This window comes from Zalophus californianus, chromosome 2 (assembly GCF_009762305.2).
Source record: "Zalophus californianus isolate mZalCal1 chromosome 2, mZalCal1.pri.v2, whole genome shotgun sequence".
Taxonomy (NCBI): domain Eukaryota; kingdom Metazoa; phylum Chordata; class Mammalia; order Carnivora; family Otariidae; genus Zalophus; species Zalophus californianus.
This window is the reverse complement of record NC_045596.1, coordinates 86,668,806-86,685,983: the sequence shown is the minus strand read 5'-3', so window position 1 is coordinate 86,685,983 and position 17,178 is coordinate 86,668,806. Positions and strand designations below refer to the sequence as shown.

At 39.5% G+C, this 17,178-nt stretch overlaps 1 protein-coding gene across 2 annotated transcripts in view; it reads right to left on the bottom strand.

The window, feature by feature from the left end:
• Positions 1 to 17,178, bottom strand: part of ARHGEF38 (Rho guanine nucleotide exchange factor 38) — a 121,401-nt gene that overhangs the window by 9,492 nt on the left and 94,731 nt on the right. For both annotated transcript variants that reach the window (XM_027599298.1, XM_027599299.1), the window contains exons 8-13: positions 12,910 to 13,014; positions 11,018 to 11,140; positions 7,220 to 7,531; positions 4,854 to 4,997; positions 3,844 to 4,042; positions 3,433 to 3,692 (exon numbers count right to left, since the gene is read on the bottom strand). In XM_027599298.1, coding sequence (XP_027455099.1) covers positions 3,433 to 3,692; positions 3,844 to 4,042; positions 4,854 to 4,997; positions 7,220 to 7,531; positions 11,018 to 11,140; positions 12,910 to 13,014 — 1,143 coding nt within the window. The remainder of the gene's footprint in view (positions 1 to 3,432; positions 3,693 to 3,843; positions 4,043 to 4,853; positions 4,998 to 7,219; positions 7,532 to 11,017; positions 11,141 to 12,909; positions 13,015 to 17,178) is intronic.

Genomic DNA, 17,178 nt, shown 5'->3' with positions numbered 1-17,178 from the left:
AGCTCAAATGTGCATATTAAAATATACAATGTATTCTCACTGTTCACAAAAAAAAGATACAATTTACTCCCACTTTTCAGTCACCTTATAGGGACTTCTATAATGCATTCAGCGTTCAATTAGTTTGTCACACCACAAGTGTGGGGGTTAACCATTTTCTTCTCCACACTTTGTAGGAGTCAACAGAATGAAAACATCAGCCCTCTGAATAGGATTTGGAGGATCAGACAAGGTTTTCCTTCTGTTTCCGAGGGCTGAAGAGTAGTTGCATAATTGGAAAAGTCTGAAAACCACTAGCCCATGTACCTCTATTGACTGGGATTAAGACATTAAGGGAAATATTCCTATGTGGTCTTTTCTTCCCTCTTGTACTGGGGTTTCTAACAGGTGCACTGTCTTCAACTCATAGTAAATTTACTTGGACAGACTTTGTCCATACACAGGAGAGACCTGCAATTTTCAATTATTTTAACACAGGAAAATATTCAGGGATCCTACATGGCCACTGATCCAAGCTGCATTTTCTAATCCAGTTTTGTTAGGAATAACGCTTATATGTATGTCCCTGACACCAGGGTCTATTTTGAATTGGTTCCAAACTCAGAGGAAAAGAACAAACAGCACTCTATGAAGTTACTATCAATATACTTTGTTTTGAACAAAAGAAAATTATCTCATTTTTCCCCCTCTCTTGGCAATGGAAACTTCTAATGGACCTAATTCACATGAAACATATTGATAGGATTACTGCTTTGCAGTAGCTGCTATTAGGAAATAGACTACAAATCCCAGGCCAAATGAGCCTCAGTGAGGCTCTTACTCCAAAAGTCTCTGTAGAGCCAATAGTAACTAGAGCTCATCATTAAGCCAGCTTTAGGGTATCTTGACAAATTTTGTCCTCAAATTTCTGTCCTTCTAGGTTATTGGGATAAGTCAAAGTCTGCCAGGATATTTAATCCCAACTATAGATTTTACTGACAAAATTTCATTAATCTATTGGCTTTACAATATAATTTTGTTTTCTAGAAACTTGAATAAACTAAGAGAGTGAACAAGGAATAGAAAAACGGTGTTTTGAAACTTCAAGACAGAAGAGTGATAGAAGCATATAGTAACGTCCAGATGAGTTAAGAATCGGTCATGACTGGGAGAAATTATTTTTACAAATTATATCTGATAAAGAACTTGCATCCAAATTATTCAAAGAACTCTTACAATTGGATAATAAGAAGGAAAATGACCCAATTTGTAAAATGGGCAAATATTTGAATAGACATTTCACCAGAGAAAATGCAGGGATGGTCAATAAGTACATGAAAGACACTCAACAGCATTAGTCAAATGCAAATTAAAACCCCAATGAGATACTACTTTGCACCCACTAGAGTGACTATCATCATAATAAAAAAGACAGTAAGGTGAGGATGTGGGGAAACTGCAATCCACAACCCCCATGCATTGCTGGTGGGTATGTAAAATGGTGCAGTCACTTTGAAAAACAGTCTGGCAGTTTCTTTATAAAAAGTTAAACACAAATTCACCATATCAACAAGCAATTCTACTCGTAGGTATCTATTCAAAAGAAATGAAATCCTCACAAAGACTTGTACCTAAATGTTTATAGCAGCATTATTCATAATAGAAATTACCCGAAATGTCTATCAACTGGTGAATGGATAAACAAAATATGCTATATCCATAGAATGAAATAGTATTAGGTGATAAAAAGTAACAAAGTACATATATATACTGCAACATGGATGACTCTCAAAACCATTATGCTAAGTGAAAGAAGCCCGCTGCAAAGCACTACATATTGTACGATTCCTTTAATACAAAATACACAAAAAAGTCAAATATATGGAGAAAGAAAGTACATTAGTAATTTCCTGAGGCTGGGCTGGGAAAGAGAACAGACTGCCAATGAGTGAAAAGGATTTGGGGGGGTGAAAGGAATGTTCTAAAATTGGATTGGGGTGATAGTTGCACAGCTCTGTAAATATACTAAAAGTCATTGAATTATACACTTAAAATGGATGAATTTTATGGCATGTAAATAAGTCCTTAATAAAGATTATTTTTTGAAAAAAGAATTCATCATGAATTGGACAACAACCGGTGTATCATCGATGAGAGAAACTAAACAGATAAACTATTTTTGAAGGGCTGTATGGCAGTGTCTATCAAGACTTTAGATATATATACCCTTTGACCCTCCAACATTTTTAGGAATTTGTGCTACATATGTACTCATATAAGTGCACAAAAATCGATGAACAAGGAATCTTGCCTGAAATAATTTGAAATTTTAAAACCCCCCCAAACATTCTAAATGTCTTTTATTAGGGTAATATTAGAGTAATAGGTAATAATCATAACACAAATTATGATATATGCAGAAAATAAATTATTATTCAGAATTTTTTAAGGAATAAGGTAGACATTTAGGTACTGTTGTGTCTAAGATACATTGTTAAGTAGAAAAAAAAGTAAATTATGTAACATATACACGTTCTCACTGGTATAAATAAAAGTGTTTGTACATGCACGGAGAATGAAAAGATAAACCCTAATATTGTCTCTGAAGGGTAGGGTTTGGCTAGAAGGGAATAAAGGCCTTTACTTTTAATTTATGTATATCTTTACACCATTTTAACTTTTCACAAATAACCTGTATGAGCCTTATAAAAAACAAATGTAAATTAATTAGTAAAAGCCACTAATGAAAAAAGCAAGTTAAAAAAGAGAAGCGGTTAGCTGGTCACCACTTGAGGATTGACAGTTAAATATACTGAAACTTCTGAGGTAGTAAAAAGGAACCCTACATCATAGTTAACTTATTTCGTGAGTGATCCCCATAGTCTCTGCATTGGTGCAGCACAAGAAAGGTAGCTCTTAAGGGTTTCAGTAGATCGTATATGGCATTATACGAGAGATTAAAAATGGCCGATTATATAGATAGCTCAATGAAGATACCACTCCTAGAGGAATCATGGACAATTTTCCACCTGCTCCTTATGGTGGCAATCTGTTCAGTATTGAACTGTTTTTCTCTGATGGAGGAGTATAAAAAGACCGTCTTTCCTTCACTCTAAGTACATGACAGCGGGGTAGTAATAGTAACAATTACTATTCACGGAATGTCTACTCTGGGCTGGGTACTTTACATGTACACATTTTCCCGAATCCTTGAAGCGTGCAATGTAGCAATTATGGTCCTCTTTCCCTCATTTGACAAAACAGGCTCAGAGAATGAAATTCCTTGCAAGAAGGGGCACAGAGAATACGTGTTCATAGAGCAAGGTCTCCTTGCTGTCAAAGCTGACGCTCTTCCACCAAGTCTCACAGCAAGATAGAATGCTATTTATTAGAGAGAACATCTTTGATGATTTGAACAGCCAAGCAGAGTCACATCAAGGTTCAAATGCTTACCTGTTCATCTACCTCTTGAGAACTGTCCACGTCAGTGCCATTTGTTTCAAACTTTCCATATGTACCACTAAGAGATGAGCTGCTGTCACTTATGCTACTTTCCAGGGTGCCTGTGACACTGTCACTAGCTGGCCGTGAGGACACAAAGAGGCTGATGTTATCAAAATCCTCATCACCGAACCTGTTCTCAGTGTCCACCTTCTGTGCTTTCGCTGGGTTGTAGGGTTTTAAGAAGGAGGAATACACATATCCTTTTATAACTGGATATGAATAAAAAAGAAAGAAGAAACACGGTCATTTGTATGTACCCTCACTAAACATTTGTGTTTAGAGAAGCACAGAGAGGCCCCTGGGAAAATCTCAACTTGAAAAGAGGTGGTACTTCTGTGCGTTTCATGCAAAAAAACTTACTTCCTGTGTCAACAAGCCACCTGCTTGTACTCCCCAGTGGATCCTTCTGTTCCACCACAGCCACCAACTCCCCTTCCAGAAGATTGATGTCATATTCTTGGGTAGCATTGCACTTCCGCTTCGCTTGGTAGAGTTCTTCTTTACTGTACGTGGATAGAAGTTTGGAGCGGTGAATGTCAGTTTGACGGGGCACTTCTGGCTGGGAGAAGTAAGGAGAAATTTACGTTTAGATAGATGTGTAATAAAATTTTCACTAAGCCAGCAAAGATTTCTTCTTTGGAGAATTTTTTTTTTTTTAATGTTGAAGCCATACATTGATTTGGAATTATTTCAATGTTGAAGCGTTGATGGAGTTATTATTGTGAAGCATCCAGCTGAGTTCTGTGGTGAAAAATTCTCTAGTTAGCACATGAGGGCAGTGTTGCAGAGAAGAAAATTCAGCCGAGTATAAGAAGGCAGAGGTTCTAATCCCTCTTCGATGGAACAATTTTTAATTTTTGCCATCCTGTAGACAGTCCCTTGCGTATCAAGCACTTGATAAGTAATATTTAATTAAGTAAATTGTACGTGTGCATGTCTTTTCCTGGGAAATAATATCAGTAAAATAGGCAGGAGGCAAGAGCCTAGGCCCCTCCCAGCTCTGCCTCTAGTGACTTCGAGAAACCACTTCATCTCTGCAGCCTGGGATTCCTTATCTAAAAAAATGAAACAGTTGAACTACTATGATTTTGCTCTACAAAATTCTATTCATCCATTCAACAGATATTTATATCTGTTGTCAGGCACCATCTTAACAGCTTGGAATGTATCACGTACAAAACGGGTAAAAAATCTATGACCTTACAGAACTCATAGTATAGAAGGAAGAAATAGACAAGAAATCCTACATATAATAGGCTGGTAAATTACAGGATATTAGAATGAGATAAGTGATTTAGAAAATAATAGATACTGTGATTTGAACAAGGAAAAGTAGTGAGAGTTATTGTCAGGAATCCTACCAAACTCACCAGAATTTGCACAGGCTTCTTCTTTTCAAAACTAAGCTTCCTCTCAATAAAGGTGGTACTGTTGTCCTTTACAAAATTAAGATTTTGAACCTCTTCTAGTACTTGATTCTGAATTTCAGAGATTCTTGAGGCCAACAGTGGTACCTATAGGTAGAAATGATATGGCATTGTTCTTAAACAACTATTTAACCATATTAGGTATTAAATTTAGTAGAGTTGTGACAAACAGAGAAAGTGTAAGATAGCTCCACAGAAAAAAATTAGGGCAATGTTAGAACTTTTGGATAAAAATGGTCTAATTTGCTGTCTCCAGAAACATCACTAAAAATGATAGGGATAATTGTTTTTAAAGGCTCAAGCCTAGAGGTGCCTGGGTGGCTCAGTCAGTTAAGTGTCTGCCTTTGGCTCAGGTCATGGCCTCGGGATCCTGGGCTCGGGCCTCACGTCGACTCCCTGCTCAGTGGGGGAGTCTGCTTCTCCCTCTTCCTCTGCTCCCTCCTGCCCCCCGCTTGTTCTCTCTCTCTCAAATAAATAAATCTTTAAAAAATAATAAAGTTTCAAACCTAAATAAAAGAATAGAAGAGAAATAAAAAGCAATGGAATTTTGGAAGAAGGGCTCAGGAATCAACGGCAGAAGGGTCCTCCAAAGTGGTCGGGTGGGATAGTGGGAAGGAGAAAGAAGCTACAACGAGAAGCACTGGTTAAGAGCCTGTGCTGGTTTTAAAACAAATCAGCAGATTCTTTGACATGCCTCTCATAAAGAGGTGGAGTCCATGACTTCTCTCCTCGAAAGTGCGTGGGTTTTTAAAATTGCCTCCACGAGTAGAATGCGGACCTGAACAGAACAACAGAAGTAATGTTATCTGACCTTCAAGATTAGGCTCAAAGAGACCAGGTGGTTTCTGCTGGTTTCTCTTGGGACACTCACTCTGAGACCTGGAAGAAGTCCAGTTGCACTGTGGCCACCATATCAAAGAACCATGTTGAAAGATTGGGTGGGGTCGGTCTATGGAACTCCAACTGTGCTCATTCTCAACTATTTGAGTCTTCTATCATCATCCTATCTCCCACCCCAGACAGGGGCTTGAGGAAGTCTTTGAGATGACACTAGCCCCGGCTATTATGAGACTGCAACCTCACAGAGGCACTGAGAATGACTATCCTGAGCCCAGGGAACCTCCAGAACCATGAAAGATAATAGTAATAAGTGACCATTGGTTGCTACATGCTGATATGATTTGTTATAACCACACAGTTATAGACAACTGGAAACATCCAAATATCCATCAGTAGGAACAGGTTGATACACAAAACCATGCAAACTGTATGATTCCATTTTTATGAGATACAAACCAGGCATAACAGTCTATGGTAACACATCAATGCATCCCCAGGAGGTTAAAAAGCAAATTGCAGGATGGTGCTGTAATATCCCAGTTTTCTATAGGAAAAATATATACATATTTGCATTTACTTCTAGTGGCATGAAGAAACCCTAAATGGATAAACTAGTAACAATGGGGGTGGGGGTAGGGGATGGGCGGTTAGGGAACAGGAGTCTGTGTGAGACTGCTTATACATTTTTATGTAGTTTTGCCTTTGAATCATGTAAATGTAGCACCTGATTTTTCAACTTAATTTATTCAAAGGATAAGTTAAAAGTTAATTAAATACACAGTAAAAAATAAAATCAGGACAATTAATTTTCCCCCAAATGTTGTCCATTAAATATCTAACCAGCTGAATAAGAATTAATTAAAATGAAGGGCAAAGAAACCACACTGATTTTTTAAGTTGATATTAGCTTGTAAATATCATTCTTCTTCCTCAGGAAAATCGTCATAAAATCATATCCTAATGGAAAGCTAAATTACACACACATGCACACACACACCCCCTAGACTTCTTTACATAGAGGAAAACTAAAGCAAAAAAAAAAAAAAAAGACTGGTTTGATCCTGTTGCTGTCATTACATGGAGATGGCTTTCTTTTTGGATCCACGTCTTAAATAGTCATAGTTAGCACTGAAGAACCGCTGAGTAGGAGGAGATTACAAAATTCAAATTGATAAGCTTCAGCAGAGCATCAAGCAGCTGGAGCTAAAAGGTGTTTGGCATTTGAAAAGAAACCTCCAAGAAGACCTAAGGTATGCAAGGCACAATAAACCTGAACTAGGAAACTTTCCTATGGAGAAAAGAGAAATTTAAAAACTGTGACTGGCTTCAGTTAAATACCACCCCACCCCCCACGCCACATGCGCACATGCACCGCACACGTGCACACCATGAACAGAGCCGTTGCACATGGCTGTGGTTTCTAGCAGATCCTGCTGGCCTAGCTAGCCAGGTGCTGGTGCAGAGCTTACCGGCGCCACCGTGGAATAAACCTGCCGAGCCGCAAGTGTCAGGTCCCTGAGGAGAGCCATGAAACTGCACAGACAGTTCCACAGAACCTTCCGAGCAGCCTGGTTGAACACCTGGAGCTCCTCCACGAGCTGGGCATTGAGGGCCTCGTACTCCTTTTTGGCCAAGTCTGACTCGTCTCCTGCTGCCCGTGGTAGGGAGCTGTTGCAGTCCAGCAGTTTGTCATAGCGTTTCTGGATGAGCTTCTGAGGCCCTGTGAATAAGGACAGCAGGGCCGACAGGGGCATCAGGACGAGCCTCTGCAAATGGGCTGCCTGCCGAGAGAGAAAAGCAATCCTGTGACAGAGTAAGGAGCAACCAGTACAGGTCCTGCACTACCACCAGTAGGCTTACTTCCTCCCTGCAGGAGCTCAGAGGAAGACAGGAAAGTATGTAGCCAAGTTAAGAGACCATGTGATCTGGGGCACCTGGGTGGCTCAGATGGTTAAGCATCTGCCTTCAGTTCAGGTCATGATCTCTGGGTCCTGGGATTGAGCCCCCCATTAAAGCTCCCCCAACCCCGATCAAGTCCCATATTGGGCTCCCATCTCAGCAGGAAGTCTGCTTCTCACTCACCCTTTCCCCTCTCCTCGTGCTCTCTCTCTCAAATGAATAAATATAATCTTAAAGCGAGAGAGAGAGAGAGAGAGAGAATGTGATCTTTTTTGTCCAACTAAACCTGCTCCAAGACTTAAAACAGGGACTCTAGACTCTAACACTGAATGTAAAGAGTGAGCAAGAAGAGGAATACAAAAGTTAAAGTCTGCACACCCAAAATGCACTCCATGTTTCTTCCTAAAGCCATTGGTTTTGTCATTGGGGTCATCTCCTTCAACACTTTCCCCTTCCCCTCCTTTCTAATTCCAGAGCCCAGCGGAGTTACTCCAGCACAGGGGTGGGAGGCAAACTCCAGTCTTTGACCACTAAGACTGTGCAAATGACTCACCATATCATTCCCTTCCTTTGCTGACAATAAAAGGAGGGTTGTCTTAGAAGACACTGTATCCTATTCCTCCCACATCTGCCCAATTCCCTGGCTACCCCGATGTCTCATTTTGGGTAGACGAGCTTTTTACCATATACAGATAAGCACCTCCTTATTTTTTTTAAAAGATTTTATTTATTTATTTGGCAGAGAGAGAGAGACAGTGATAGAGAGAACACGAGCAGGGGGAGTGGGAGAGGGAGAAGCAGGCTTCCCGCGGAGCAGGGAGCCCGATGCGGGGCTCGATCCCAGGACCCTGGGATCATGACCTGAGCCGAAGGCAGACGCTTAACGACTGAGCCACCCAGGCACCCCTAAGTACCTCCTTATTATAGGTATTTTGCTCCTATGATAGAAAAGACAACAGAGTTATTGCTTTCTCTTTAAATACATTGAAAGATTAAGCTGATGCTGGTTCGGTTTCTTAAATTTTTACATTTTAGGGTTAGTAATTTTGAGTCACTGAAAATGAACTTCATATTACCCCCAACCCCATGCCAGCACCTAAGTATCCTAGATTTACTTTCTTCTATTTCTCTTTCCTCCCCCTCTCTTCTGAAGTGCACTAGTATCCTATGTTTGCTGACTGCCGACTTTACGCTTTATCATATATGCATGGGTTACATGATTGTTACAGCAATTTAGAAGCAGGTTTCTCTTTTGTACCCTGGAAGATGTCCTAGGGAATCAGCGTAGGAGCAGCAGCTTTTATTAATTAAACAGCCTCTGGTAACTTTGTCTGAACTCATGGGAAATCTACAAGAGTGGGGAAACCAATCTCTTACTGGCACTAGCAATAGACTACACAGATTAAATTTGATGTCTATCTTCTAAAATAATCGATATATACCTGCAGACTGTTTAATGAGTCCTTTGACTAAGCAAAGGATCTGTTTACTGTTCTGATAAATTACTATATTGTAACTTGACTGGATTCTACAGGTAATTACAATATTACAACATAATTACTATATACATATATGTATAGTATAGACATATATGTCTGTGGTCACAGGATATCCTGTGACCACAGACATAAACTGATTCCCATTCACCTGGGCATAGGAATTACGATTGGAACAAATAAGAATTAGATTTTCTTTTAATATTTTTTCCTATTCAAAATACATACACAAGTACTTTTCAAGGTAGATAAGCATTTTTCAAAGTTAGATAAAAACACTGCTCTGCCTTTAGATAGATTTTTGAATTCTTATGAACATTTGATTTTTAAAAAGGAGTTTAATACACTTTATTCATAAGTAAAAAAAGTTACTTTTATATTGATCATTGTGATAATTATTTTAATTTAGCTTAATTTATCATCTTGTGGTTTCATGCAAGGAGGACAAGAACACAGCTCTTCTTCTATCAAATTCTGGACATGCTTGCTGAGGAGAAGGTGTATACCATGCTCTTATGTGGTGCTCAATAAATACTTATCGACTTAATACATTGGAATTAAGCTAAAGAGCAAACCCTTAAGGACTTTTCTAAAATGTGCTGTCTGTAATTAAGCCCAGAAAATGTATAAAGAACTAGCCACACTGTTTCCATTTAACATCCATCGTAAAAACTTCTCTCTCTCTCTCTTGCTCTCTCACTCTCATTTATCTGATCAATCATTTTAGTTCAGATGTAATCCTGACTTGCCATTCCCCAGTGCCACGAAATAAGATGCTTCCGAGTGTTTTCTACTGGCAGGTGGGGCTGCATCGCTTCCTAGGATTTGGAAATATGTGGGGCTATTCACTGGATATCATGACTTGAGATTGGGGGGACATTATTGAGATTTAGAGCCTGGTACACCAGGAATGCTAAGCATCCTCCAACACAAGGGCCTCTCAGTGAAGAACTGTCTGACCCAAAATGCCAATAATGCCAACACAAAACTGCCTCTTTCAAGGACCTTCAAGATGATGAAAGAGTCTATTATGGCTTCTCTATAACATACTACTATGATATAATAATACCTAATGGAACACAAGATACTAAATTAAAATTAGTACTACTCAAACTAATTTACCAGCCAAATATTTCTAGGGTCAAGCAGGTTTTTAGGATTCCCAAGCTATGTTTTATAATTCTGTATATTTTACAGAACTCATAGAAAACAAACTCAGAGGTAAAAGCCCTTTCTCAATACGAAGGCTTTACTTTCCAGTATATAGTGTGTTAATAAAAGTCACATCTTCAGAGAGTATCTTCGCTCCTCCTGTAAGGACTCTGGACTTTCCCAGAGACTCCGTTAGGAAAATCACAGCTTGCTAACTTAATAAATCTGTCATCTATCACATGCAGACTTAAACTAAATGTTGATTTTAAAAGCTACACAGAGACGCCTGGGTGGCTCAGTCGGTTAAGCGTCTGCCTTCAGTTCAGATCATGATCCCAGGGTCCTGGGATCGAGTCCTGCATTGGGTTCCTTGCTCAGCTGGGAGCCTGTTTCTCCCTCTGCCTGCCGCTCCCCCTGCTTGTGCTCTCTTTCTCTGTCAAATAAATAAATAAAATCTTAAAAAAAAAATAAAGGCTACACTGACTACTCCTAGAAACACAGTCTGGGACACTCTTAAATTTTGATCATAGTAAAAAATCTTCACTAACTCACTTTAAAATAGTTAATAATGAAAAGAAAACCTTCCTGTTTAAATCTACTGATTTTGACATTCGTATTTGCTTTAGTGCCTGTTTTATTTCTAACTCTAGAAAAATAAATAAAAAGCAGCTTTCCTCTTAACCCCACTTTCTAATCTATCTGTGAATATAAATAACTTACAAAGTCGTCACAGGGATTCAGGGCATTCCTTGGGGCCTCCGAATGGCTCCTCTCCTCCTTGTCTTTGTTGCATGAGATCTCCTGGAGCTCCATGACACTCCGCAGCGCTAGGGGCATGGCATCCTGAAACCCAGGGACAAAGTCACAAAATGGGCCAAGTTCTGAAGTTCCATACAATTAAATATATCCCAAGTGTGTACTTCATCATCATAGCCCTCCATTACCACGGAGAGATAAAAGGAAAAAAAGGAAGTAAAAAAAAGTCATGAATACTCTGTACAATGAGGTTATGTGTAACAATCTCTTTTCTTATTTTCCCCGTCACTTTCTCCTACTGCTCTGTACGACAACTTCTCTATTAAGTGGACTCCATCCTAAGGTCCCTCATTGGCCATTCTTCAGCATTCAGGTCTTACTGAACCGCTTATTTTAGAAATCACTCCTTTTTGATTTATGTCTTCAGTTTCCCCTAGTGAATTTTTAAAAGACGATGCTCATGTTTTTGTTGAACTGGTTAGTAGAAATAGAAGACTTTCCTACAGTTGTTCCCAAGTTGCATTCACTTCATGAAATGTATATGAAGGACAGGGTCCCCACTGCTCTGTCTGGCTGTTATAACTGAGTTTTGGTTTTCTTTTCACAGAAAGCAGAGCTTTAGGAAGAGATTAGCAAACCTGATTGGAAAATCAGGCTTTGCGTCAGTTAATAAATGAGAAAGGAATGTGGCTTCTTGGTTACATAACATAGAACCTTTTTTCCAAATCATCATGCCTGTTAACCTAATCCTCTTTTGGTATGATAATTTACCTACGCATGCAAACATCTGCTTTCAAAAATAGATATCCAAGATAAAAACTGGAAAATGGGAAGAGGGTCATTTGTTAACTCAGTTACGTGGAATTCTACTAATTGTCTACGTCTCCCAGTCATGACCATTATCAAGATGTTGAGGACACTATGTCTTCTTTATGAGATCCATTCTGTCTCTACTAAATATAATTATACTGCACTTCAATTGATCTGGTTGTCAGTGATTCTCAACAAGGGCGGGAAAACTTCCTGGGGGATTGGAAATTAGTGGGGTTGCTTTTTTCTTCTACTATGGTTGTGTGGGTGTATTTGCATATTGTAGTTCTTATTATTTTGTAAGAATTTATTTTCCTTGACACTGATTTTCTTTCATGTAGACCTACCTACCTAAGATTGAATTACCTGTGAATTTCATTCAGAACTCTAAAGGGGGCATTATGAAACACCAGTTACAAAATAAATAGATGTGCTCTGTTCATCTAGGGTTGTGTGATCGTATGTCCTTTTTTTAAGTTGGCTTCTCAAAGACTTACAGCTAAATTTGAGATCCACATGTGGGTTTCTGCAGTTTTTATATGGCTTTTATGTTCTGCTCTTTTTGCTCTTTATAGTTCTCTAATTTCATTTTATGTCCCCCTTTGATTTCCTTTTTTCTTTCAGTACCACTTTTAAATTTGCAAATATGTGTTTTAGGTACTAGAAAGGGATATGTTAGTATAATCCAACAAATAAAGAAAATTTCTGCCAAATCAATTTTGTATTAATGAACTCATCTCTATTATAAGGAAAGCGTGCTGCTGGTCCACCACCATGTGGCAATCATGTGAGCTTATGTCCCACGACATGGCGACTTCAACTGGGAGAAGGACGGAGCAGACACGGGAACAAAGAACAAAATCTACATCCTTATACTGGCTTCCCTCACCGGCAGTTTGCAGTCTCCCAAATTTGATACAGTATCAGTGAATTTTATCATATAAATTCGATCACATAAATGCACGAACATTCACATGTGCTCTTCAGAATAACCGTGGACATCAATACCTTCTCGTAGAAACACTGGAACCGGTTGTCTTACCTACCTGGATATGCTGAAGACAGAGGGAAATGTTCTTCACGCAATGCCTCACCGTCTTTTCTAAAGATCTAAACAGCTTTTCTTCTCTATTGAAGGTATTGTCTTTCACCTATAATGTAGATGAAATTCTTTATTTTTATAAATAATCGAACAAATCTGGTGTTTTAAAGAAATATCACAGGCTGTATTAGCCCAGCACATGACAAAGAGACCCCTTGTTGAGAAGAAAACCTTCCATGTCATGCTGACTGCCTTAGCACAGTACTTGCTGTGTACAAGCACACAATGCAGCTTCAGTTAGTGTGGCGAAGCCGCACGCTGCCGGTTAATCCGCCGTTTGGCTTTCACAGAGCTTCGTCTATGTGATGGTAGCTGGGGCAGGTAAAACTTTCTCTGCAGTTTCTAATGGCATATATTATATATGTACTCTGAAAATACGCCCCATTTGTGGGTTCGTAAAATAATTAATACAAGAAAAAATCAAAATTTAAATAAGATGAACATTTCATATTTTTTTAAGATTTTATTTATTTATTTGACAGAGAGAGACACACAGAGAGGGGGAACACAAGCAGGGGGAAGTGGGAGAGGAAGAAGCAGGCTTCCGGCCGAGCAGGGAGCCCAATGTGGGATTCGATCCCAGGACCCCTGGATCATGACCTGAGCCGGCAGACGCACAAGGACTGAGCCACGCAAGCGCCCCAAACATTTCATCTCTTTTTTTGTGTGTGTGCTTTATTTTTTTTTTAATTTTATTTATTTATTTGAGAGAGAGAGAATGAGAGATAGAGAGCACGAGAGGGAAGAGGGTCAGAGGGAGAAGCAGACTCTCCGCTGAGCAGGGAGCCCGATGTGGGACTCGATCCCAGGACTCCAGGATCATGACCTGACCTGAAGGCAGTCGCCCAACCAACTGAGCCACCCAGGCGCCCAACATTTCATCTCTTGACTGGAACTTACTTTTTTGTTGCTATGACTCATCCCAATTAATTTCACCGTGGTTATTTAGAAAATATACTTAGCTTCTTGGCTAAAAAATGCAGTAATTCTTTACCAACTCAAATTTGAAAGGTTGAATGTGATCTTGGCCAAAAGAGTCCTTTTGTGGGGAAAACTCAGCAGAGTTAAGATAGTAGTCACATGTGTTCAGTTATTTTTTGATATTTTATTTTATTGATAAGACCCTAATTATTAGTATTAATGGTGAGAAGTATTTCTTGGCTATCATAATGGTGACAAAAGAAGAGCAGAACCAGCTTCATGCTGCCAAAATCTGTGTGAACATGCAAATGATTTGTGGCATATGGTGGGTATTCTTTGGTTTGGTCCTGGATAGTAACCATAGCTGCTCTCTGTTCATAGGTCTGTTAATTTAAGATGGTTGACCTTGGTGGGGGGTGGGGCGGGGAGGATCGTTGGCCTTAGAACTGAATGCACAGAAAATAGTGATATTTTATTTTATTTTTAAACCCCTTAATATTGTTTATCTAAAAAGCTTTTGATTAAATAGGTGGCATAGTTCCTTGTAATTCACACAACATTCAATACCATCTGCCTTATGATCTCTATGCTCTAATCTAGTTTGATGTATAGAACAATATGCTGGGGCAGACTATTTTATTTTATTTTATTTTTTAAAGATTTTATTTATTTGACAAAGAGAGACACAGCGAGAGAGGGAACACAAGCAGGCTTCCCGCTGAGCAGGGAGCCCGATCTGGGGCTGGATCCCAGGACCCTGGGACCATGACCTGAGCCAAAGGCAGACGCTTAACGATTGAGCCACCCAGGCACCACTGGGGCAGATTATTTTAAATGCGGGTTTCAAGGACCCTTCACCAGCTATTTTGTGTATCTTGGCAGAGATCCAGATGATTCTAAAATAAGAGATCCAGGGATCACAGTATGAGAAATATTGTCCAGTTCTACATTCCTATAGCCAAGCCCTTCTCATGCTGTTTTATTTTGCTGGAATATGCTGCTGTCCCTTTTTCTGCATGGCAAATATCTGTTTAATTTTTTTAAGGACTCAACTGTCCCCCCTTCTATGAAACCTCCCTGGAATTCCTGTTTTTTTCACCGTAGAAAATTAATTGCTCCCCCATGTGCTCTCACAACACTAGTTAATTAAGTGATTCTCTCCATTGATAAATGGCAAGCCTTTGGGATTATTTTTTGTCTTAGTAAAAATAATAGCTAACATTTATTAAACACTAACTATGTTCCAGACATGGTGCTACAACCTGCTTTCCATTTTCTCATTTTAATTCTTCTAAAACTTTACAGCATAGGTGCCACAATTAATCCCATTTTAGAGATAAACAGAAGCTTGGGAGCTGTGGCAGGGATAGTTGATGATGGGGGAACATCCTTTTACTGACAACGTTTGCACCTCTAGTTTAAGTTGGACGCATAGCTGCCCAGCCAGCGACTACCCCTTCCAGCCTCCCCTGCCGCTGGTTCTGCCCTCGTAACTGGTTTGGGTAAATAGATGTTAGCTAAGTGATGTATTTCATTTCTGAATTTTGGCCTTCCAGCATTGTCCTTGGTACAAGACTGAAGGCACAGTGGTGACCCAACTTCAACCAAGCAGCTGAAGACAGCATGTTTGGGGAACAGCAAAACCCTCCAATTGGGGACAATTGGGTTCCTACAGAATTTTGTGCAGCAGAGCCCACATCTCAGGACTATTGTAAGAGAGAGAAAGAAATGACTATCCAGCTTCAGCTACTTTGTTTTGGAATCTCTTTGTGAAAGGAGCTTGGCCTTTACCCTAAATAATATAGAAAGTTAAAGAAATTTACCCATGTTAATAGGTAGGACCAGGATTCAAACCCAAGGAGTCTGAATTCAGAATTTCTTTGTATTCTCGATCTCTAACACAGTGTCTGGTACATAGAGTTCAATACATGTGTGATGAATTGAATAGAATCTTCCTCTTGGGTAATAGTTTTATACCCTAACTCCACCAAATATTTCACTTGAGCTGCTGACAAGTGCAAAATTGACTGATTTGAGATTTATCTCTTCTGCAGTTCAGCCTATGCAGCTGATTTTCTGATTAACAGTGAAATGCTTCATTGCTGACAGGACATCTTCTCAAAAGATTAAGGGGAAAATCTAATTAATATCCCTTCAGGCCACTTTACCTACAATTCACTTTTACTCCACAATTGGAAAATATCAGAAGCTGATGATAAATATGTTAAGGAATGTAACAGCTTCTACAAAAACCTGCTCAGAATTAAGACTTGCCTATTGTTCCTCAATAGAATTGTCTTAAGTCAGAAGCAACAATCTAAAGAGTAGGGGAGAATTGTGTGCATGACATTTACACATGCCTATGGAGGCTACAGTCTCTCTCAAATTGAATTCCCAATCCAATTTTATTACTGTTGCTTTTAGTTCAAATTTCTTGATTTTCCTTTCCCTGATTGGTGACCATACACCATAATGTCCCAAACTTCACACATTATAGTTTCGCATTGGGAGAGGGGCCTGGAGTTACTTCCTGCATGCAATGGACCCAGTGAGCCCCTAGAAAAACACAAAGAAGTATTAAGAACAATGATACATGCCACGGATTCTAAGAATGTCCATATTGGATATGGAATAGGAAGGAAGTACAGCCACAAGAGGAAACAAAAACAAGGCTTGGAAGAAGTTGATTATACTGACAAGTCCTAAAGAGGAGGTCACTGCATGCCATATAGGGCCATAGGGCAATCACTGGTTTTGGTCATGTGGCAGAAAGGAGCAAGGGGAAAGTCAAGGTCAGAGCCTTTATTGTGGTTTTTGTGGGCAACCCTATAGAAATAGCTGGTCAGGATAAACAGTTTAGGATGGGCCAGTTTGGGTAATTCCCATGGGCTTTGGGCTTTCATGGTGGTTTCTACTTGCCTGGTACCTCGTCCTAGGATGACTTAAGGCAGAAGAACACTGGCTTGGTGTGTAAGAGATAGATTAGAAAGTGTGGGGGGCTATAGACTCAGGGCTTGTTTCGCATATGAAAGAATTGATCCCAGCTGAGCCCTTTGCTTTCTCTAAGAATGGATTAGCCCTGGGAGGAGCATCTCTCAGGGCCCAGCAACTTTTTCAAGATGTCAAAACATTATAAAATACAGAAAGTAAAAAACCTAATACACCATGCATAAAGGAGTTTATATGTATGTGAGAAGTAAGAAGTCTGTACATTAAAAGTTGGTAAGCAGTACTACACTGTAGTGATATGAAATGATGAGGAGGATGATGATGATAGCCAATACGTATTGAG